The sequence below is a fragment of the Taudactylus pleione genome, unplaced genomic scaffold (assembly GCF_031769625.1).
Source record: "Taudactylus pleione unplaced genomic scaffold, aTauple2 ptg001358l, whole genome shotgun sequence".
Classification (NCBI taxonomy): Eukaryota; Metazoa; Chordata; class Amphibia; order Anura; family Myobatrachidae; genus Taudactylus; species Taudactylus pleione.
In genome coordinates this window covers 76,105-103,374 of record NW_028285758.1, presented here as the reverse complement: position 1 = coordinate 103,374, position 27,270 = coordinate 76,105, and the positions used below count along the sequence as shown (strand labels likewise).

At 43.0% G+C, this 27,270-nt stretch overlaps 1 protein-coding gene across 5 annotated transcripts in view; it reads left to right on the top strand.

The window, feature by feature from the left end:
• LMO3 (LIM domain only 3) overlaps positions 1-18,370 on the top strand; it is a 142,198-nt gene extending 123,828 nt beyond the window's left edge. For all 5 annotated transcript variants that reach the window (XM_088463403.1, XM_088463407.1, XM_088463405.1 and 2 more), the window contains 2 exons: positions 3,335-3,460; positions 17,849-18,370. In XM_088463403.1, the coding sequence (XP_088319529.1) occupies positions 3,335-3,460; positions 17,849-17,954 (232 nt within the window). In that variant the 3' untranslated portion in view covers positions 17,955-18,370. The remainder of the gene's footprint in view (positions 1-3,334; positions 3,461-17,848) is intronic.
• Positions 18,371-27,270: the final 8,900 nt, after the last annotated feature.

Here is a 27,270-nt window from a genome sequence, read left to right as displayed (position 1 = left end):
CTGTAACGTAGCGTTTCACAGGGAGATACAGCCGCAGATACTGTAAGGTAGCGTTTTAAAGGGAGATACAGCCGCAGATACTGTCATGTAGCGTTTCACATGGAGATACAGCTGCAGATACTGTCACGTAGTGTTTCACATGGAGATACAGCTGCAGACACTGTCACATAGCGTTTCACAGGGATATACAGCCGCAGATACTGTAACGTAATGTTTCACATGGAGATACAGCCGCAGATACTGTAACGTAGCGTTTCACACGGAGATACAACCGCAGATACTGTAACGTAGCGTTTCACATGCAGATACAGCCGCAGATACTGTAACGTAGCGTTTCACATGCAGATACAGCCGCAGATACTGTAACGTAGCGTTTCACATGCAGATACAGCCGCAGATACTGTAACGTAGCGTTTCACATGCAGATACAGCCGCAGATACTGTAACGTAGCGTTTCACATGGAGATACAGCCGCAGATACTGTAACGTAGCGTTTCACATGCAGATACAGCCGCAGATACTGTAACGTAGCGTTTCACATGCAGATACAGCTGCAGATACTGTAACGTAGCGTTTCACATGCAGATACAGCCGCAGATACTGTCACGTAGCGTTTCACAGGGAGATACAGCCGCAGATACTGTCACGTAGCGTTTCACAGGGAGATACAGCCACAGATACTGTAACGTAATGTTTCACATGGAGATACAGCCGCAGATACTGTAACGTAGCATTTCACACGGAGATACAACCGCAGATACTGTAACGTAGCGTTTCACACGCAGATATAGCCGCAGATACTGTAATGTAGCGTTTCACACGCAGATACAGCCGCAGATACTGTAACGTAGCGTTTCACATGCAGATACAGCCGCAGATACTGTAACGTAGCGTTTCACATGGAGATACAGCTGCAGATACTGTCACGTAGCGTTTCACAGGGAGATACAGCCGCAGATACTGTAACGTAATGTTTCACAAGGAGATACAGCCGCAGATACTGTAACGTAGCATTTCACACGGAGATACAACCGCAGATACTGTAACGTAGCGTTTCACACGGAGATACAACCGCAGATACTGTAATGTAGCGTTTCACACGCAGATACAGCCGCAGATACTGTGACGTAGCGTTTCACATGCAGATACAGCCGCAGATACTGTAACGTAGCGTTTCACATGCAGATACAGCTGCAGATACTGTAACGTAGCGTTTCACATGGAGATACAGCCGCAGATACTGTAACGTAGCGTTTCACATGCAGATACAGCCGCAGATACTGTAACGTAGCGTTTCACATGCAGATACAGCCGCAGATACTGTCACGTAGCGTTTCACAGGGAGATACAGCCGCAGATACTGTAACGTAGCGTTTCACAGGGAGATACAGCCGCAGATACTGTAACGTAGCGTTTCACACGGATATACAGCCGCAGATACTGTAACGTAGTGTTTCACAGGGAGATACAGCAGCAGATACTGTAACGTAGCGTTTCACAGGGAGATACAGCCGCAGATACTGTAAGGTAGCGTTTTAAAGGGAGATACAGCCGCAGATACTGTCATGTAGCGTTTCACATGGAGATACAGCTGCAGATACTGTCACGTAGTGTTTCACATGGAGATACAGCTGCAGACACTGTCACATAGCGTTTCACAGGGATATACAGCCGCAGATACTGTAACGTAATGTTTCACATGGAGATACAGCCGCAGATACTGTAACGTAGCGTTTCACACGGAGATACAACCGCAGATACTGTAACGTAGCGTTTCACATGCAGATACAGCCGCAGATACTGTAACGTAGCGTTTCACATGCAGATACAGCCGCAGATACTGTAACGTAGCGTTTCACATGCAGATACAGCCGCAGATACTGTAACGTAGCGTTTCACATGCAGATACAGCCGCAGATACTGTAACGTAGCGTTTCACATGGAGATACAGCCGCAGATACTGTAACGTAGCGTTTCACATGCAGATACAGCCGCAGATACTGTAACGTAGCGTTTCACATGCAGATACAGCTGCAGATACTGTAACGTAGCGTTTCACATGCAGATACAGCCGCAGATACTGTCACGTAGCGTTTCACAGGGAGATACAGCCGCAGATACTGTCACGTAGCGTTTCACAGGGAGATACAGCCACAGATACTGTAACGTAATGTTTCACATGGAGATACAGCCGCAGATACTGTAACGTAGCATTTCACACGGAGATACAACCGCAGATACTGTAACGTAGCGTTTCACACGCAGATATAGCCGCAGATACTGTAATGTAGCGTTTCACACGCAGATACAGCCGCAGATACTGTAACGTAGCGTTTCACATGCAGATACAGCCGCAGATACTGTAACGTAGCGTTTCACATGGAGATACAGCCGCAGATACTGTAACGTAGCGTTTCACATGCAGATACAGCCGCAGATACTGTAACGTAGCGTTTCACATGCAGATACAGCCGCAGATACTGTCACGTAGCGTTTCACAGGGAGATACAGCCGCAGATACTGTAACGTAGCGTTTCACTGGGAGATACAGCCGCAGATACTGTAACGTAGCATTTCACACGGAGATACAGCCGCAGATACTGTAACGTAGCATTTCACACGGAGATACAGCCGCAGATACTGTAACATATTGTTTCACAGGGAGATGCAGCCGCAGATACTGTAACGTAGCGTTTCACAGGGAGATACAGCCGCAGATACTGTAACGTAGCATTTCACACGGAGATACAGCCGCAGATACTGTAACGTAGCATTTCACACGGAGATACAGCCGCAGATACTGTAACATATTGTTTCACAGGGAGATGCAGCCGCAGATACTGTAACGTAGCGTTTCACAGGGAGATACAGCCGCAGATACTGTAACGTAGCGTTTCACATGCAGATACAGCCGCAGATACTGTAACGTAGCATTTTACAGGGAGATACAGCCGCAGATACTGTAACGTAGCGTTTCACATGGAGATACAGCCGCAGACACTGTCACATAGCGTTTCACATGGAGATACAGCCGCAGATACCGCGTTTCACACGGAGATACAGCCTCAGTCGCTCACAGAATACAGACATGCCGCATATAATTTTAATCAGCAGAAGCTACTTGTGCGTGATATTCGCATATTTAAAAGTAAAAAGTTGACAAAGTTCAGCGCTACTGAGTCGCACAGCACTCATGTGTTATATCTAACGTGACTTGTGACGCATGGACGTAAGACCTATGTTGGCACCTCTGTATGGTCGATTCTCTTTATGCAGAATTCCGCCATCGTCTGTTGTTCCTATTAATGAGCCCTCACTGATGCTCTTCCCACAGGTTGTTTGGTGTGACCGGAAACTGCGCGGCCTGTAGTAAGCTGATTCCCGCCTTTGAGATGGTGATGCGCGCAAAGGACAATGTTTACCACCTGGACTGCTTCGCTTGTCAGCTGTGTAATCAAAGGTACGTCCCCGACTGCGGCCACTGGGGAGAACTGTGCGGAAAGGGATAACACAGAGGAATCCGCCATCTTGTAGCCAGGAAGTGATAACTAGGGTAAAATCCATCTCATTGTCGCCGCCTTGCGCACCTTACCCACACAGTGATTTTTGGGGTGATTTGTTTAGCAAATTCTTCTACAGTAATTTAGCAAACATTGGGGTAAATGTAATGGGTTGCGAAGTTCTGATGTCAGCAGGTCCTGTGTTTCAAAGTAGCAGTTATTTAAGAGGCAAAACCGCCGCCGATGTTAGAACTGCGCACCCCATTACATTTACCCCATGGTCTGATTCTGATGTAAATGATGTAATCTGCCATTAAACGTATGAAAGGGCTGGAAATACATATGGGAAATGCCCAGAAACAGACTGGGCCGGGGAGATATCTGGTAGTGTCCATATGACCATTCGATGACCATGACACCCGATGATGGGTCACCTTAATGTGGCCAAAGAGAGGAAGCTTCCCCCTATCTTACTCCTTACTCAGGAAGCATAATATGATCTGAGGCCATTTATTGTTCTGCTGCTGATGGTGCTGAGCGTTGTATCATAACTACGGAGCCATGCAGGAATTTCCACTATATAGCCACATTCCCACCTCCCGAGGCCATGTTCTACTTACTGGTCCGACAAATGACTTTCTAAGAGAACCGAGCAGTTTTACCAGGACGGTAACCTGGCATAGCCGGCCCTCACTCTTCTGTGCCCAGAAGCGGCTGCTCCCCCTGCAATGACTGCAATAAAAGTATCACCAGGAGCATGGCATTCTGAAGCTTGGTCATTTCAGCAATAAAGAAGCCTCCATACAAACCTTTTGGGGGGCTATTTTTGCTGATGAAAATGGAGGATTGCAGCAGATATCTCCAATATATGTTCAGGTCCCCCGTATGTATGTACATACATTCAGGCGATTCTTATAAATGTGCGTACCACATGAAAAATGTTTTCAAGAGATATCTCGCAAATATTCTTTGAAAAATAGCTTGAGGATATTCCCATCCATATGGGAAGAGGGGTTTAGGAAATACAGCTGGTTAATATGTAGCCTCCTATTCTTCAAGGGACCAAAAGTAATTGGCCAGTGACTCAGAAGCTGCCTCATGGACAGGTTGGGCTGTTTCTTCATCATTTCTTCATCAGTTCAGCAGACACAAGGTCTGGAGCTGGTTCCAAGCAGTAACTCTCTATGCCAGTGACACCGGCCATCCTTACACTGCAGAACCAACAGAGAGACAGTGGCAACCTTAGGAGCAGACAAGTCTACAGTTTTGTATATTCTGAGAAAAAAGGACACACTGGTGACGTCGGCAACACAAAAAGGCCTGGACGTCCCCGGAAGATAACAGTGGTGGATGATCACCAAGTGAAGAACACTCTCCAGGAGGTCAGCAAATCATTATCCAAGTCTACTATAAAGAGAAGACTTCACAAGAGTAAATACAGAGGGTTCACCACAAAGTTCAAACCATTCACAAGCCTGAAGAATAGAAAGGCTGGATAAGACTTTGCCAGCCCAGTTCTGGGACAGCATTCTTTGAAACTAATGGTGCATACACACGGTCAGATAATGGTGCATACACACGGTCAGATTATGGTGTATACACACGGTCAGATTATTGGTGCATACACATGGTTAGATAATGGTGCACACACAAGGTCAGATAATGATGCACACACACGGTCAGATAATGGTGCACACACACGGTCAGATAATGGTGCACACACACGGTCAGATAATGGTGCATACACACGGTCAGATAATGGTGCATACACACGGTCAGATAATGGTGCACACACGGTCAGATAATGGTGCTTACACACGTCAGATAATGGTGCACACACACGGTCAGATAATGGTGCATACACACGGTCAGATAATGGTGCATACACACGGTCAGATAATGGTTCACACACACGGTCAGATAATGGCGCACACACACGGTCAGATAATGGCGCACACACACGGTCAGATAATGGTGCATACACACGGTCAGATAATGGTGCATACACACGGTCAGATAATGGAGCACACACATATGGTCAGATAATGGAGCACACACACGGTCAGATAATGGAGCACACACATACGGTCAGATAATGGAGCACACACATACGGTCAGATAATGGAGCACACACACGGTCAGATAATGGTGCATACACACGGTCAGATAATGGCGCATACACACGGTCAGATAATGGCGCATACACACGGTCAGATAATGGCGCATACACACGGTCAGATAATGGCGCACACACACGGTCAGATAATGGCGCATACACACGGTCAGATAATGGTGCATACACACGGTCAGATAATGGTGCACACACACGGTCAGATAATTGTGCATACACACACGGTCAGATAATTGTGCACACACACGGTCAGATAATGGCGCACACACACGGTCAGATAATGGTGCACACACACGGTCAGATAATGGTGCACACACACGGTCAGATAATGGTGCATACACACGGTCAGATAATGGGGCATACACACGGTCAGATAATGGTGCATACACACGGTCAGATAATGGTGCATACACACGGTCAGATAATTGTGCATACACACACGGTCAGATAGTCAGATAATTGTGCATACACACACGTCAGATAATGGTACATACACACGGTCAGATAATTGTGCATACACACACGGTCAGATAATGGTGCATACACACGGTCAGATAATGGTGCATACACACGGTCAGATAATGGTGCATACACACACGGTCAGATAATGGTGCATACACACGGTCAGATAATTGTGCATACACACACGGTCAGATAATGGTGCACACACACGGTCAGATAATTGTGCATACACACACGGTCAGATAATGGTGCACACACACGGTCAGATAATGGTGCATACACACACGGTCAGATAATGGTGCATACACACACGGTCAGATAATGGTGCATACACACACGGTCAGATAATGGTGCATACACACACGGTCAGATAATGGTGCACACACACGGTCAGATAATGGCGCACACACACGGTCAGATAATGGTGCACACACACGGTCAGATAATTGTGCATACACACACGGTCAGATAATGGTGCACACACACGGTCAGATAATTGTGCATACACACACGGTCAGATAATGGTGCACACACTCGGTCAGATAATGGCGCACACACACGGTCAGATAATGGCGCACACACACAGTCAGATTTTTCTTCAGATCTGAACGATAACTATTTAAAAAATCGTTCATATCTGAAGGAAAATCTGACATATCTGACATGTTTGAACGATGAATGATGCGCGTTCCCGATGGTCAGATAACGATATCTGACATCTGATGTGTTTGCAGTCAGTTTTGGACGATTTCGGTCATTTTAATGCAGTCAAAAATCGTTTGTAGTTCAAATCGTTGGTCGAATCGTTCAGTTCGTTCATCTGACCGTGTGAATGCTCCACAAGATCAACCTGTACCAGAATGATGGGAAGAAAAGAGTGTGGAGAAGACTTTGGAATGGCTCATGATCTGTAACACACGGTGGGGGCAGTGTAATGGCATGGCCATGCAAGGCTTCCGATGGCGTTGGGTCGCTGGTGTTTATTGATGATGTGGCAGAAGCAGCTGGATGAATTCTGAAGTGTATAGGGATATACACCCTGCTCAGAATCACCAGATTCAGCAACGTTGATTGGACAGCGCTTCACACTACAGATGGACAATGACCCAACACATACTGCGACAGCAACTGAGGAGTCTAAGGCAATGAAGTGGAATATTCTGCAATGGCCGAGTCATTACCTGATCTCATCCCAGCCGAGCTGCAGAAGAGAAAACTAAATACAGAAAGACCCAGGAACAAACAACTGAGGACAGCTGCAGTAAGGCCTGGCAGAGCGTAACTAAGGAGGACAGCCGGCATGTAGTAATGTCCATGGGTTCCAGACTTCAGTCATTGTCTACATAGGATTCACAAGGAGTATTACAAATGAACATTTTATTTATGATTATGTTAATTTCACCAATTACATATGAGCCCCTGAAAATAGGGGACGGTGTATAAAATCGGCTGCAATTCCAAAACGTTTCATACAATATATTTGTTTAGCCCCTTGAATTAAAGGTGAAAGTCTGCACTTCAAATGCATCTCCATTGTTCTATGTCATCTCCATTGTTCTATGTCATCTCCATTGTTCTATGTCATCTCCATTGTTCTATGTCATCTCCATTGTTCTATGTCATCTCCATTGTAGTGGTGTACTGAGACAAAATAATCAAGTGTGTCACTATCCAAATATATTTGGACATAAATAATTTATATATAGACTCTAATTTAGGCCTGTATGAATGGTATAAAAACCCTGTTATGTCTCTACATATTCATTCCCCTTGATGAAGTCCAGATGGGAGGACGCAACGTGTTGGGACCCTGAGCCTGTGCCTTATGAACTCTTCATATATATATATCAATTGAAAAAGATAAGCCAAAATCCGATTTTTAAAAAATATATTTATATATTTTGTTTAAATAACAAATCGCTATTTATTGTCCTTTATCAGCTTTTTAGCTATCCTGTGAATTATCTATGTATTTTATATTAATAATAGTACGATATGGTATCTGCGCTCTGAGGTGCTTATTACATCATGTGTTGTTATTAAACTTCAGGGTGTTTATGGGATATATCTGTTGCAATCCTTGAGTGGATTGTAGATGTTAGCAATGTCTATGTGTGATTTGAGGGCTCCCCAAATTCAAGACTTTACTTGGAATGTCCTGGTGTAATCCACCTCATGGAAGCTGTAGGATGGTAGTTCTTAAAAACAGCAATCCTGGTGGTGTTTACTGGTGGGCAAAAACTTTGGGCAGAATTTTCATCTGTGTATATACAAAGTTATTGTAAAGTTATAGTTGTTTTGAAGTTCTTGAAAAATAGTTGGCGTGTATGCGGTAGGTGTAACCTCCCCTCTCCAATTGGTCTCTGTCCTGGATAACAGCCACTCCACCTCAGGAATTCACAAAAAACACAAACGCAGTATCAGGTGCTGGTGGGCACTATGTTGCAGAGGTAAGTGAATGTAGGGACTTACCTGGGTCCCGACGTACTCCTGCTGGTCCACCAGATGTACCTCCTTACGCGTAGTGAGAAAGTGATGGGTGTAAAGGGCAAATGGTTACTAGCCAATGTGTATGGACAGAACACTAGATATATGGAATGGGGGTAAAAAATCTAATTTATTATTCTGCACCTAGCTCCTCGTCCCCTGACTCTCCTATCTATACTCTCCTCACCCTGACTCTCCTATCTGTACTCTCCTCACCCTGACTCTCCTATCTATACTCTCCTCGTCCCCTGAATCTCCTATCTATACTCTCCTCACCCTGACTCTCCTATCTATACTCTCCTCACCCTGACTCTCCTATCTGTACTCTCCTCACCCTGACTCTCCTATCTATTCTCTCCTATATATAATATCCTCATCCCCTGACTCTCCTATCTATACTCTCCTCATCCACTGACTCTCCTGTCTGTACTCTCCTCATCCCCTGACTCTCCTGTCTGTACTCTCCTCATCCCCTGACTCTCCTGTCTGTACTCTCCTCATCCCCTGACTCTCCTATCTGTACTCTCCTCACCCTGACTCTCCTATCTATACTCTCCTATATATAGTCTCCTTATCCCCTGACTCTCCTATCTATACTCTCCTATATATAGTCTCCTCATCCCCTGACTCTCCTATCTATACTCTCCTCGTCCCCTGACTCTCCTGTCTGTACTCTCCTCATCCCCTGACTCTCCTGTCTGTACTCTCCTCATCCCCTGACTCTCCTATCTGTACTCTCCTCACCCTGACTCTCCTATCTATACTCTCCTATATAGAGTCTCCTCATCCCCTGACTCTCCTATCTATACTCTCCTCATCCCCTGACTCTCCAGTCTGTACTCTCCTCATCCCCTGACTCTCCTATCTGTACTCTCCTCACCCTGACTCTCCTATCTGTACTCTCCTCACCCTGACTCTCCTATCTATTCTCTCCTATATATAATATCCTCATCCCCTGACTCTCCTATCTATACTCTCCTCATCCACTGACTCTCCTGTCTGTACTCTCCTCATCCCCTGACTCTCCTGTCTGTACTCTCCTCATCCCCTGACTCTCCTGTCTGTACTCTCCTCACCCTGACTCTCCTATCTATACTCTCCTATATATAGTCTCCTCATCCCCTGACTCTCCTATCTATACTCTCCTCGTCCCCTGACTCTCCTGTCTGTACTCTCCTCATCCCCTGACTCTCCTGTCTGTACTCTCCTCATCCCCTGACTCTCCTATCTGTACTCTCCTCACCCTGACTCTCCTATCTATACTCTCCTATATAGTCTCCTCATCCCCTGACTCTCCTATCTATACTCTCCTCATCCCCTGACTCTCCTATCTATACTCTCCTCGTCCCCTGACTCTCCTATCTATACTCTCCTATATATAGTCTCCTCATCCCCTGACTCTCCTATCTATACTCTCCTCATCCCCTGACTCTCCAGTCTGTACTCTCCTCATCCCCTGACTCTCCTGTCTGTACTCTCCTCATCCCCTGACTCTCCTATCTGTACTCTCCTCACCCTGACTCTCCTATCTATACTCTCCTCATCCCCTGACTCTCCTATCTATACTCTCCTCGTCCCCTGACTCTCCTATCTATACTCTCCTCACCCTGACTCTCCTATCTATACTCTCCTCATCCCCTGACTCTCCTGTCTGTACTCTCCTCATCCCCTGACTCTCCTGTCTGTACTCTCCTCATCCCCTGACTCTCCTATCTGTATTATCCTCACCCTGACTCTCCTATCTATACTCTCCTCGTCCCCTGACTCTCCTATCTATACTCTCCTCACCCTGACTCTCCTATCTATACTCTCCTCATCCCCTGACTCTCCTATCTATATTCTCCTATATATAGTCTCCTCATCCCCTGACTCTCCTATCTATACTCTCCTCATCCCCTGACTCTCCTATCTGTACTCTCCTCACCCTGACTCTCCTATCTATACTCTCCTATATATAGTCTCCTCATCCCCTGACTCTCCTATCTATACTCACCTCATCCCCTGACTCTCCTATCTATACTCTCCTCGTCCCCTGACTCTCCTATCTATGCTCTCCCCTATATATTCTCCTCATCCCCTGTCTCTCCTGTCTGTACTCTCCTCATCCCCTGACTCTCCTATCTATACTCTCCTCGTCCCCTGACTCTCCTATCTATACTCTCCTATATATACTCTCCTCGTCCCCTGACTCTCCTATCTATACTCTCCTCACCCTGACTCTCCTATCTATACTCTCCTCGTCCCCTGACTCTCCTGTCTGTACTCTCCTCATCCCCTGACTCTCCTGTCTGTACTCTCCTCATCCCCTGACTCTCCTATCTGTACTCTCCTCACCCTGACTCTCCTATCTATACTCTCCTCATCCCCTGACTCTCCTATCTATACTTTCCTCACCCTGACTCTCCTATCTATACTCTCCTCACCCTGACTCTCCTATCTGTACTCTCCTCACCCTGACTCTCCTATCTATACTCTCCTCGTCCCCTGACTCTCCTATCTATACTCTCCTCATCCCCTGACTCTCCTGTCTGTACTCTCCTCATCCCCTGACTCTCCTGTCTGTACTCTCCTCATGCCCTGACTCTCCTATCTGTACTCTTCTCACCCTGACTCTCCTATCTATACTCTCCTCGTCCCCTGACTCTCCTATCTATACTTTCCTCACCCTGACTCTCCTATCTATACTCTCCTATATATAGTCTCCTCATCCCCTGACTCTCCTATCTATACTCTCCTCATCCCCTGACTCTCCTATCTATACTCTCCTCGTCCCCTGACTCTCCTATCTATACTCTCCTATATATAGTCTCCTCATCCCCTGACTCTCCTATCTATACTTTCCTCATCCCCTGACTCTCCTGTCTGTACTCTCCTCATCCCCTGACTCTCCTGTCTGTACTCTCCTCATCCCCTGACTCTCCTATCTGTACTCTCCTCACCCTGACTCTCCTATCTATGCTCTCCCCTATATATTCTCCTCATCCCCTGTCTCTCCTGTCTGTACTCTCCTCATCCCCTGACTCTCCTATCTATACTCTCCTCGTCCCCTGACTCTCCTATCTATACTCTCCTATATATACTCCCCTCGTCCCCTGACTCTCCTATCTATACTCTCCTCACCCTGACTCTCCTATCTATACTCTCCTCACCCTGACTCTCCTATCTATACTCTCCTCGTCCCCTGACTCTCCTGTCTGTACTCTCCTCATCCCCTGACTCTGCTATCTGTACTCTCCTCACCCTGACTGTCCAATCTATACTCTCCTGTCCCCTGACTCTCCTATCTATACTCTCCTCACCCTTACTCTCCTATCTATACTCTCCTCATCCCCTCTCTCCTATCTATACTCTCCTCATCCCCTGACTCTCCTATCTATACTCTCCTCATCCCCTGACTCTCCTATCTGTACTCACCTCACCCTGACTCTCCTATCTATACTCTCCTCATCCCCTCTCTCCTGTCTATACTCTCCTCGTCCCCTGACTCTCCTGTCTGTACTCTCCTCACCCTGACACTCCTATCTATGCTCTCCTCGTCACCCTGACTCTCCTATCTATACTCTCCTCATCCCCTCTCTCCTGTCTATACTCTCCTCATCCCCTGACTCTCCTGTCTGTAATCTCCTCATCCCCTGACTTTCCTGTCTGTAATCTCCTATATATAGTCTCCTCATCCCCTGACTCTCCTATCTATACTCTCCTCGTCCCCTGACTCTCCTGTCTGTACTCTCCTCGTCTCCTGACTCTCCTGTCTGTACTCTCCTCGTCCCCTGACTCTCCTGTCTGTACTCTCCTCACCCTGACTCTCCTATCTATACTCTCCTCATCCCCTGACTCTCCTATCTATACTCTCCTCATCCCCTCTCTCCTATCTATACTCTCCTAGTCCCCTCACTCCCCTGTCTGTACTCTCCTCGTCCCCTGACTCTCCTGTCTGTACTCTCCTCATCCCCTGACTCTCCTATCTATACTCTCCTCATCCCCTGACTCTCCTATCTATACTCTCCTCGTCCCCTGACTCTCCTTTCTGTACTCTTCTCATCCCCTGACTCTCCTATCTATGCTCTCCCCTATATATTATCCTCATTCCCTGACTCTCCTGTCTGTACTCTCCTCATCCCCTGACTCTCCTATCTATACTCTCCTCACCCTGACTCTCCTATCTATACTCTCCTCACCCTGACTCTCCTATCTATACTCTCCTCGTCCCCTGACTCTCCTATCTATACTTTCCTCATCCTGACTCTCCTATCTATGCTCTCCTCTTCCCCTGACTCTCCTATCTATACTCTCCTCATCCCCTGTCTCTCCTCTCATATCTATACCATCCTCGACCATCGCGACCATCGGGCTTGCGACGAGACCCTTGCGATAGGGTCTCGCTGCCGCAAGCCCTGGAGTGCTTTTGGCTCTATCAGAGCCAATAGCACTCCCACTGACATCACTAGCGATGTTAGTGGGGCCGGCCCCAGATGGTAGGCGTTCCCATGGGAATGCCTCCGTCTGGGCAGCCACGCCCCCGGCATGCCTACCAAAGGGGCCGTGCTGTCAATCACCATCAACAGCACTCCACCTTTGGTGCGAGACCCATAACGACTGCTTGGCCGTCGTTATTCGGGTCTCGTGCATGCGTACGACGGAGCCGCCTCTGTCGTGCGCATGCGTGCTTGGGCAACATCGACCCGCTTGCAAGCGCTCAGCGCTCGCGAGCGGGTCTAAATCAGTCCCTCTGTCCTATTGTTTCTGGCAGTGTCATGTACTGTACTGTAACTAATGATACATTGGGATCTCTGTCCTATTGTTTCTGGCAGTGACATGTACTGTACTGTAACTAATGATACATTGGGATCTCTGTCCTATTGTTTCTGGCAGTGTCATGTACTGTAACTAATGATACATTGGGATCTCTGTCCTATTGTTTCTGGCAGTGTCATGTACTGTACTGTAACTAATGATACATTGGGATCTCTGTCCTATTGTTTCTGGCAGTGTCATGTACTGTAACTAATGATACATTGGGATCTCTGTCCTATTGTTTCTGGCAGTGTCATGTACTGTAACTAATGATACATTGGGATCTCTGTCCTATTGTTTCTGGTAGTGTCATGTACTGTACTGTAACTAATGATACATTGGGATCTCTGTCCTATTGTTTCTGGCAGTGTCATGTACTGTAACTAATGATACATTGGGATCTCTGTCCTATTTCTGGCAGTGTCATGTACTGTAACTAATGATACAGTGTGATCTCTGTCCTATTGTTTCTGGCAGTGTCATGTACTGTAACTAATGATACAGTGTGATCTCTGTCCTATTTCTGGCAGTGTCATGTACTGTAACTAATGATACAGTGTGATCTCTGTCCTATTGTTTCTGGTAGTGTCATGTACTGTACTGTAACTAATGATACATTGGGATCTCTGTCCTATTGTTTCTGGCAGTGTCATGTATTGTAACTAATGATACATTGGGATCTTTGTCCTATTGTTTCTGGCAGTGTCCTGTACTGTACTGTAACTAATGATACATTGGGATCTCAGTCCTATTGTTTCTGGCACTGTCATGTACTGTAACTAATGATACATTGGGATCTATGTCCTATTGTTTCTGGCAGTGTCATGTACTGTACTGTAACTAATGATACATTGGGATCTCTGTCCTATTGTTTCTGGCACTGTCATGTACTGTACTGTAACTAATGATAGTGTGATCTCTGTCCTATTGTTGCTGGCACTGTCATGTACTGTAACTAATGATACATTGTGATATCTGTCCTGTTGTTCCTGTCAGTGTCATGTACTGTACTGTAACTAATGATACATTGGGATCTATGTCCTATTGTTTCTGGCAGTGTCATGTACTGTACTGTAACTAATGATACATTGGGATCTCTGTCCTATTGTTTCTGGCAGTGTCATGTACTGTACTGTAACTAATGATACATTGGGATCTATGTCCTATTGTTTCTGGCAGTGTCATGTACTGTACTGTAACTAATGATACATTGGGATCTCTGTCCTATTGTTTCTGGTAGTGTCATGTACTGTACTATAACTAATGATACATTGGGATCTCTGTCCTATTGTTTCTGGCACTGTCATGTACTGTACTGTAACTAATGATACAGTGTGATCTCTGTCCTATTGTTTCTGGAAGTGTCATGTACTGTACTGTAACTAATGATACATTTGGATCTCTGTCCTATTGTTTCTGGCACTGTCATGTACTGTACTGTAACTAATGATACATTTGGATCTATGTCCTATTGTTTCTGGCAGTGTCATGTACTGTACTGTAACTAATGATACATTGGGATCTCTGTCCTATTGTTTCTGGTAGTGTCATGTACTGTACTGTAACTAATGATACATTGGGATCTCTGTCCTATTGTTTCTGGCACTGTCATGTACTGTACTGTAACTAATGATACAGTGTGATCTCTGTCCTATTGTTTCTGGCAGTGTCATGTACTGTACTGTAACTAATGATACATTGGGATCTCTGTCCTATTGTTTCTGGCAGTGTCATGTACTGTAACTAATGATACATTGGGATCTCTGTCCTATTGTTTCTGGCAGTGTCCTGTACTGTACTGTAACTAATGATACATTGGGATCTCAGTCCTATTGTTTCTGGCACTGTCATGTACTGTAACTAATGATACATTGGGATCTATGTCCTATTGTTTCTGGCAGTGTCATGTACTGTACTGTAACTAATGATACATTGGGATCTCTGTCCTATTGTTTCTGGCACTGTCATGTACTGTACTGTAACTAATGATACAGTGTGATCTCTGTCCTATTGTTGCTGGCACTGTCATGTACTGTAACTAATGATACATTGTGATATCTGTCCTGTTGTTCCTGTCAGTGTCATGTACTGTACTGTAACTAATGATACATTGGGATCTATGTCCTATTGTTTCTGGCAGTGTCATGTACTGTACTGTAACTAATGATACATTGGGATCTCTGTCCTATTGTTTCTGGCAGTGTCATGTACTGTACTGTAACTAATGATACATTGGGATCTATGTCCTATTGTTTCTGGCAGTGTCATGTACTGTACTGTAACTAATGATACATTGGGATCTCTGTCCTATTGTTTCTGGTAGTGTCATGTACTGTACTGTAACTAATGATACATTGGGATCTCTGTCCTATTGTTTCTGGCACTGTCATGTACTGTACTGTAACTAATGATACATTGTGATCTCTGTCCTATTGTTTCTGGCACTGTCATGTACTGTACTGTAACTAATGATACATTTGGATCTCTGTCCTATTGTTTCTGGCACTGTCATGTACTGTACTGTAACTAATGATACATTGTGATCTCTGTCCTATTGTTCCTGTCAGTGTCATGTACTGTAACTAATGATACATTTGGATCTCTGTCCTATTGTTTCTGGCACTGTCATGTACTGTACTGTAACTAATGATACATTTGGATCTCTGTCCTATTGTTTCTGGCACTGTCATGTACTGTACTGTAACTAATGATACATTGTGATCTCTGTCCTATTGTTCCTGTCAGTGTCATGTACTGTAACTAATGATACATTGTGATCTATGTCCTATTGTTTCTGGCACTGTCATGTACTGTACTGTAACTAATGATACATTTGGATCTCTGTCCTATTGTTTCTGGCACTGTCATGTACTGTACTGTAACTAATGATACATTGTGATCTCTGTCCTATTGTTCCTGTCAGTGTCATGTACTGTAACTAATGATACATTGTGATCTCTGTCCTATTGTTCCTGGCAGTGTCATGTACTGTACTGTAACTAATGATACATTGTGATCTCTGTCCTGTTGTTCCTGTCAGTGTCATGTACTGTAACTAATGATACATTGTGATCTCTGTCCTATTGTTCCTGGCAGTGTCATGTACTGTACTGTAACTAATGATACATTGTGATCTCTGTCCTATTGTTTCTGGCAGTGTCATGTACTGTAACTAATGATACATTGTGATCTATGTCCTGTTGTTTCTGGCAGTGTCATGTACTGTACTGTAACTAATGATACATTGGGATCTCTGTCCTGTTGTTTCTGGCAGTGTCATGTACTGTACTGTAACTAATGATACATTGGGATCTCTGTCCTATTGTTCCTGTCAGTGTCATGTACTGTACTGTAACTAATGATACATTGTGATCTAGAGTCTCACAATCAGATTAGTGGATGGAGTCATTTCAGGATTTCCCCACTACGCATTTCACTGCTAAACAGCTATTTTCCTGTAAGAACAGAGCTAATTCCTTTAAATCCCCTCTTTTTATAGCCCCATTTTCCTCCATCTACTTAGCTGAGCAGAAAGAAACCTCTTTACAGTCAGCCAATTGGACAATAAATGTCTGCAGTGTTTTCCTGAATTCCCGTCTTTACAAATGTAAATCACCCCAAATGCTTTCCATAGCAATCTCCATAAAGGGTTATTTCTGTTTATACTACGTGACAATTCCGCCATTTCTGTTATACAGGGGCCGCTATCCAAGGTCACACCGGTCACACATGTAATTATCTATGGGTCAGCCACAGCTGACACCGCACTTTCAAGGTTAAATTGTTACAATTAAATATATAGAATTCCATTTGCATAAGCAGTCGGTTTAATAGGGCATAAACAGAGCAGGTTTTCCTAATTATGTCCAAAAATGTCAGATTGAGAAATCCCCTTGAAAAGAAGGTTTCTCTGCCCCCCCTACTTACTGACAAGACGTCTGTGTGCCTGGCACATAATCACCCCCTCCCCCGGTCTCGTTCCTATAGCTCATTGTGAGGAGCATCATTTAGGTGGGTCTTTTGTGCTTAATTGGAAAATACTTTTCAATCTGTCTAATAGCTGTGGAATTTGCTATAAAGGCAGGAATATGACCCCGCTGCGAGATTCATCCTCACACTAAGTATTCTGCTGCCATTGTTCCTTACTGACTAGTAGGGGTATTTCACACCTTGTATAATGCACCTCTGCCCTCTGAGCCCAATACGGGTACAGACGTGTTATTCATCTCGCCGGTTTATTGCCAATATATTGTGTTGTAGAGATGGGAACCCACCTTACATGGCAGAAGCGATACACTCCATCTGTCTACAACTTGTAACGAGCATAGCGCCAAAATATGACACCTAGAAATATAGTTTTTATTTGACTTTTAGCAGTTTCCCACATTTATAGCTGGTGTTGGATGGTATAATATTGCTGAACTCCATCACCTTAATATATTCTTTGTGTTTTCTGTTTTTTTTTTTTTTGCAGATTTTGCGTTGGGGACAAATTTTTTCTAAAGAACAACATGATTCTATGCCAGACGGACTATGAGGAGGGTTTAATGAAAGAAGGTTACGTAGCGCAAGTGCGCTGAGCCCGAGACACCGTCACTGCCAGAGTATAACGCGCTGCGTTGGACGTGTATATAAGACGCTGGGATCTGCAGAATAGCGCAATTATAGAGGTCCTGGTGCTGTGGAATAAAGTGGGACTTATTGGATCTGTATGTAGTCCGGTAACTTGCGCCAGAATTGAATGTACAGGCCGCTGATTTCTTACGTTCATTAACCCTTTATTTCGCTTGCTCTATTTGAGTTATGTCCCATGGCATGAGACCATTATTTTGGATTACTACTGTACATAATGTATTGTAAAATTTAAAACACAAATGTAATACAGTTTTATTGTGTTACTATTTGTGTTGCTGTTCTTGTAATTGTTGCATTTAGTACAATCAGTGTTTAAATTATATAAATATATATTTCTGCTTTCTGTATTTTTCAGCTATTTTACATGAGCTGTAACTTTCTAGTAAAAAGAATTAAAGAGCAGAACATGTTAATTATATAAAATGATGAATTGTCCCATCTTCAATTTGTTACCCAAGTGTTGGGGGTACATAGGGGGAGGGTGGGTAGGAGGGTGGTGGGGCAATACTTACAGAAGGTCTCATTGTAATACCTGGTACACACATTATCCTGCTGTACCTGGATAATACTGACATCCTGGAGCACATTCACAAAAGTGGTGTTAAATAATAATAGTAATAATAGTAATAATAATAGTAATAATAATAATAATAATAGTAATAATAGTAATAATAATAATAATAATAATAATAGTAATAATAGTAATAATAATAATAGTAATAATAATAATAGTAATAATAGTAATAATAATAATAATAGTAATAATAGTAATAATAATAATAATAATAATAGTAATAGTAATAATAGTAATTATAATAATAATAATATATAATAATAATAGTAATAATAGTAATAATAATAATAATAATAATAGTAATAGTAATAATAGTAATAGTAATAATAGTAATTATAATAATAATATATAATAATAATAGTAATAATAATAATAATAATAATAATAATAATAAATTAATAATAATGAAGAAAATTTCGGCCCTATTTACAAACAAAGATAAATGGTCTTAAAACTGGGGGGAACCCGCGTCACCTTTGTCTTTGACACTAAACTCAGTGAATCCAATGTTCAATAGAACCCTAACCTCGTATACGTAGTGCTAGAAGGTACGTGAGTCTCAACTGCTAATGTTTATTTCAAAATGTCGTTTTTGGTGAATTTGGTCCTGTTTCTGTGTGTATATATAATGTGTACAACATACATACATATACATACATACCTCCCAACATTGTAAGATCCTAAGGAGGGACAGGTCGTGCGCCTACCTGAAAAGTGGGTGTGGCTTGCACAAAATGGGCTGAGTCTATGGACAATGGGGCGGAGCCTCGCGGCTTCCCCCGTTTTCGTCACTTTGGGGTGTGCCCAGCACTCCGAGATGCTGGTCAGTCCCCATGGCATCTGGTCTCCTCCTGCACCCCCGCTGCTCTGCTATGCACAGCGGCGTTTTGTGCTCTCCCCAACTCCCCCCACCGCGGGACACTGCAGCCCGTGGGTGGTACAGCGGGAAAGTCCTAGAAAAACAGGACTGTCCAGCTGGATGCGGGACAGTTGTGAGGTATGCATGCATGCATGCATACATACATACATACATGCATACCTATATCCATAGACAAAGGTCCTATCATAGGATGAATATAACCCTGGGAGCATACAATAACATCCCAATATATGCCGGCATTTGTAGACTAAGGGGGAGATGTACTAAGCCTCAGACAGTGATAAAGTGGAGAGAGATAAAGTACCAGCCAATCGGCTCCTGACTGTCATGTTACACTATCTTTGAAAAATGACAGGAGCTAATTGGTTGGTACTTTTCACCTCCAGTTCAGGGAACCAGGATCTTTCTAGGTTGAAGCACTAAATGTGATATGATTATAAGGGGTCATTTTACTAAGATGGGAGTTCTATTAAGAAGTGATGTTGCCCATAGCAACCAATCACATTCCAGGTATTATCTTCTAGAAGGTGCTAGATAAATGAGAAGTAGAATCTGATTGGTTGCTATAGGCAACATCACTTCTTAATAGAACTCCCATCTCAGGGGTAAATTTACTAAGTCTGTACATAATGTGAGAACAAAGGCCTCAAAGATATAGAAATTCAAACTCCCTCATTCCTAGATGCAAAATAATAACCTTAGTGCATTTTATCTAATGATGCAGCATTATAATAGCTAACACAGTGTCACTGTATGATGCAGCATTATCATAGCTAACACAGTGTCACGGTATGATGCAGCATTATCACAGCTAATACAGTGTCACTGTATGATGCAGCATTATCATAGCTAACACAGTGTCACTGTATGATGCAGAATTATCATAGCTAACACACTGTCACTGTATGATGCAGCATTATCATAGCTAACACAGTGTCACGGTATGATGCAGCATTATCACAGCTAATACAGTGTCACTGTATGATGCAGCATTATCACAGCTAACACAGTGTCACTGTATGATGCAGCATTATCATAGCTAACACAGTGTCACTGTATGATGCAGCATTATCATAGCTAACACAGTGTCACTGTATGATGCAGCATTATCTTAGCTAACACAGTGTCACTGTATGATGCAGCATTATCAAAGCTAACACAGTGTCACTGTATGATGCAGCATTATCATAGCTAACACACTGTCACTGTATGATGCAGCATTATCATATCTAACACACTGTCACTGTATGATGCAGCATTATCACAGCTAACACACTGTCACTGTATGATGCAGCATTATCATAGCTAACACACTGTCACTGTATGATGCAGCATTATCATAGCTAACACAGTGTCACTGTATGATGCAGCATTATCATAGCTAACACACTGTTACTGTATGATGCAGCATTATCATAGCTAACACACTGTCACTGTATGATGCAGCATTATCACAGCTAACACAGTGTCACTGTATGATGCAGCATTATCATAGCTAACACACTGTCACTGTATGATGCAGCATTATCACAGCTAACACACTCACTGTATGATGCAGCATTATCACAGCTAACACAGTGTCACTGTATGATGCAGCATTATCACAGCTAACACAGTGTCACTGTATGATGCAGCATTATCACAGCTAACACAGTGTCACTGTATGATGCAGCATTATCATAGCTAACACACTGTCACTGTATGATGCAGCATTATCATAGCTAACACACTGTCACTGTATGATGCAGCATTATCACAGCTAACACACTGTCACTGTATGATGCAGCATTATCACAGCTAACACACTGTCACTGTATGATGCAGCATTATCATAGCTAACACACTGTCACTGTATGATGCAGCATTATCATAGCTAACACACTGTCACTGTATGATGCAGCATTATCATAGCTAACACACTGTCACTGTATGATGCAGCATTATCACAGATAACACAGTGTCACTGTATGATGCAGCATTATCATAGCTAACACAATGTCACTGTATGATGCAGCATTATCATAGCTAACACACTGTCACTGTATGATGCAGCATTATCACAGCAAACACACTGTCACTGTATGATGCAGCATTATCACAGCAAACACACTGTCACTGTATGATGCAGCATTATCATAGCTAACACAGTGTCACGGTATGATGCAGCATTATCATAGCTAACACAGTGTCACGGTATGATGCAGCATTATCACAGCTAACACAATGTCACTGTATGAGGCAGCATTATCATAGCTAACACACTGTCGCTGTATGATGCAGCATTATCACAGATAACACACTGTCACTGTATGATGCAGCATGATCATAGCTAACACAGTGTCACTGTATGATGCAGCATTATCATAGCTATCACAGTGTCACTGTATGATGCAGCATTATCACAGCTAACACACTGTCACTGTATGATGCAGCATTATCACAGCTAACACAGTGTCACTGTATGATGCAGCATTATCACAGCTAACACAGTGTCACTGTATGATGCAGCATTATCACAGCTAACACAGTGTCACTGTATGATGCAGCATTATCACAGCTAACACAGTGTCACTGTATGATGCAGCATTATCACAGCTAACACAGTGTCACTGTATGATGCAGCATTATCACAGCTAACACAGTGTCACTGTATGATGCAGCATTATCACAGCTAACACAGTGTCACTGTATGATGCAGCATTATCACAGCTAACACAGTGTCACTGTATGATGCAGCATTATCATAGCTAACACAGTGTCACTGTATGATGCAGCATTATCACAGCTAACACAGTGTCACTGTATGATGCAGCATTATCATAGCTAACACACTGTCACTGTATGATGCAGCATTATCACAGCTAACACACTGTCACTGTATGATGCAGCATTATCACAGCTAACACAGTGTCACTGTATGATGCAGCATTATCATAGCTATCACAGTGACACTGTATGATGCAGCATTATCATAGCTATCACAGTGACACTGTTTGATGCAGCATTATCATAGCTAACACAGTGTCACTGTATGATGCAGCATTATCACAGCTAACACACTGTCACTGTATGATGCAGCATTATCATAGCTAACACAGTGTCACTGTATGATGCAGCATTATCATAACTAACACACTGTCACTGTATGATGCAGCATTATCACAGCTAACACAGTGTCACTGTATGATGCAGCATTATCATAGCTAACACAGTGTCACTGTATGATGCAGTATTATCATAGCTAACACAGTGTCTCTGTATGATGCAGCATTATCATATCTAACACAGTCACTGTATGATGCAGCATTATCATAGCTAACACACTGTCACTGTATGATGCAGCATTATCATATCTAACACACTGTCACTGTATGATGCAGCATTATCATATCTAACACACTGACACTGTATGATGCAGTATTATCATAGTTAACACAGTGTCACTGTATGATGCAGCATTATCATAGCTAACACACTGTCACTGTATGATGCAGCATTATCGTAGCTAACACACTGTCACTGTATGATGCAGCATTATCATATCTAACACAGTCACTGTATGATGCAGCATTATCATAGCTAACACACTGTCTCTGTATGATGCAGCATTATCATTAGCTAACACACTGTCACTGTATGATGCTGCATTATCATAGATAACACACTGTCACTGTATGATGCAGCATTATCATAGCTAACACACTGTCACTGTATGATGCAGCATTATCACAGCTAACACAGTGTCACTGTATGATGCAGCATTATCACAGCTAACACAGTGTCACTGTATGATGCAGCATTATCATAGCTAACACAGTGTCTCTGTATGATGCAGTATTATCATAGCTAACACACTGTCACTGTATGATGCAGCATTATCACAGCTAACACAGTCTCACTGTATGATGCAGCATTATCACAGCTAACACAGTGTCACTGTATGATGCAGCATTATCACAGCTAACACACTGTCACTGTATGATGCAGCATTATCATAGCTAACACAGTCACTGTATGATGCAGCATTATCATAGCTAACACACTGTCACTGTATGATGCAGCATTATCATAGCTAACACACTGTCACTGTATGATGCAGCATTATCATAGCTAACACACTGTCACTGTATGATGCAGCATTATCATAGCTAACACACTGTCACTGTATGATGCAGCATTATCACAGCTAACACAGTGTCACTGTATGATGCAGCATTATCACAGCTAACACAGTGTTACTGTATGATGCAGCATTATCACAGCTAACACAGTGTCTCTGTATGATGCAGTATTATCATAGCTAACACACTGTCACTGTATGATGCAGCATTATCACACCTAACACAGTGTTACTGTATGATGCAGCATTATCACAGCTAACACAGTGTCTCTGTATGATGCAGTATTATCATAGCTAACACACTGTCACTGTATGATGCAGCATTATCACACCTAACACAGTGTCTCTGTATGATGCAGCTTTATCATAGCTAACACACTGTCACTGTATGATGCAGCATTATCACAGCTAACACAGTGTCACTGTATGATGCAGCATTATCACAGCTAACACAGTGTCTCTGTATGATGCAGCATTATCACAGCTAACACAGTGTCACTGTATGCTGCAGCATTATCATAGCTAACACACTGTCACTGTATGATGCAGCATTATCATAGCTAACACACTGTCACTGTATGATGCAGCATTATCACAGCTAACACAGTGTCACTGTATGATGCAGCATTATCACAGCTAGCACAGTGTCACTGTATGATGCAGCATTATCACAGCTAACACACTGTCACTGTATGATGCAGCATTATCACAGCTAACACAGTGTCACTGTATGATGCAGCATTATCACAGCTAACACAGTGTCACTGTATGATGCAGCATTATCACAGCTAACACAGTGTCACTGTATGATGCAGCATTATCACAGCTATCACAGTGACACTGTATGATGCAGCATTATCATAGCTATCACAGTGACACGGTATGATGCAGCATTATCATATCTAACAGTGTCACTGTATGATGCAGCATTATCATAGCTAACACACTGTCACAGTATGATGCAACATTATCATAGCTAACACAGTGTCACTGTATGATGCAGCATTATCATAGCTAACACACTGTCACTGTATGATGCAGCATTATCACAGCTAACACAGTGTCACTGTATGATGCAGCATTATCACAGCTAACACAGTGTCACTGTATGATGCAGCATTATCATATCTAACACACTGTCACTGTATAATGCAGCATTATCATATCTAACACACTGTCACTGTATAAACAGTGTCTCTGTATGATGCAGCATTATCACAGCTAACACAGTGTCACTGTATGATGCAGCATTATCATAGCTAACACACTGTCACTGTATGATGCAGCATTATCATAGCTAACACACTATCACTGTATGATGCAGCATTATCACAGCTAACACAGTGTCACTGTATGATGCAGCATTATCACAGCTAACACAGTGTCACTGTATGATGCAGCATTATCACAGCTAACACAGTGTCACTGTATGATGCAGCATTATCATAGCTAACACAGTGTCACTGTATGATGCAGCATTATCACAGCTAACACAGTGTCACTGTATGATGCAGCATTATCACAGCTAACACAGTGTCACTGTATGATGCAGCATTATCACAGCTAACACAGTGTCACTGTATGATGCAGCATTATCATAGCTAACACAGTGTCTCTGTATGATGCAGTATTATCATAGCTAACACACTGTCACTGTATGATGCAGCATTATCACAGCTAACACAGTGTCACTGTATGATGCAGCATTATCACAGCTAACACAGTGTCACTGTATGATGCAGCATTATCACAGCTAACACACTGTCACTGTATGATGCAGCATTATCATAGCTAACACAGTCACTGTATGATGCAGCATTATCATAGCTAACACACTGTCACTGTATGATGCAGCATTATCATAGCTAACACACTGTCACTGTATGATGCAGCATTATCATAGCTAACACACTGTCACTGTATGATGCAGCATTATCATAGCTAACACACTGTCACTGTATGATGCAGCATTATCACAGCTAACACAGTGTCACTGTATGATGCAGCATTATCACAGCTAACACAGTGTTACTGTATGATGCAGCATTATCACAGCTAACACAGTGTCTCTGTATGATGCAGTATTATCATAGCTAACACACTGTCACTGTATGATGCAGCATTATCACACCTAACACAGTGTTACTGTATGATGCAGCATTATCACAGCTAACACAGTGTCTCTGTATGATGCAGTATTATCATAGCTAACACACTGTCACTGTATGATGCAGCATTATCACACCTAACACAGTGTCTCTGTATGATGCAGCTTTATCATAGCTAACACACTGTCACTGTATGATGCAGCATTATCACAGCTAACACAGTGTCACTGTATGATGCAGCATTATCACAGCTAACACAGTGTCTCTGTATGATGCAGCATTATCACAGCTAACACAGTGTCACTGTATGCTGCAGCATTATCATAGCTAACACACTGTCACTGTATGATGCAGCATTATCATAGCTAACACACTGTCACTGTATGATGCAGCATTATCACAGCTAACACAGTGTCACTGTATGATGCAGCATTATCACAGCTAGCACAGTGTCACTGTATGATGCAGCATTATCACAGCTAACACACTGTCACTGTATGATGCAGCATTATCACAGCTAACACAGTGTCACTGTATGATGCAGCATTATCACAGCTAACACAGTGTCACTGTATGATGCAGCATTATCACAGCTAACACAGTGTCACTGTATGATGCAGCATTATCACAGTGACACGGTATGATGCAGCATTATCATATCTAACAGTGTCACTGTATGATGCAGCATTATCATAGCTAACACACTGTCACAGTATGATGCAACATTATCATAGCTAACACAGTGTCACTGTATGATGCAGCATTATCATAGCTAACACAGTGTCACTGTATGATGCAGCATTATCATATCTAACACACTGTCACTGTATAATGCAGCATTATCATATCTAACACACTGTCACTGTATAAACAGTGTCTCTGTATGATGCAGCATTATCATATCTAACACACTGTCTCTGTATGATGCAGCATTATCATATCTAACACACTGTCACTGTATGATGCAGTATTATCATAGCTAACACAGTGTCATTGTATGATGCAGTATTATCATAGCTAACACAGTGTCTCTGTATGATGCAGCATTATCATATCTAACACAGTCACTGTATGATGCAGCATTATCATAGCTAACACACTGTCACTGTATGATGCAGCATTATCATAGCTAACACACTGTCACTGTATGATGCAGCATTATCATATCTAACACACTGACACTGTATGATGCAGCATTATCATAGATAACACACTGTCACTGTATGATGCAGCATTATCATAGCTAACACACTGTCACTGTATGATGCAGCATTATCATAGCTAACACACTGTCACTGTATGATGCAGCATGATCATAGCTAACACACTGTCACTGTATGATGCAGCATTATCACAGCTAACACAGTGTCACTGTATGATGCAGCATTATCACAGCTAACACAGAGTCACTGTATGATGCAACATGATCATAGCTAACACAGTGTCACTGTATGATGCAGCATTATCACAGCTAACACACTGTCACTGTATGATGCAGCATTATCATAGCTAACACACTGTCACTGTATGATGCAGCATTATCACAGCTATCACAGTGTCACTGTATGATGCAGCATTA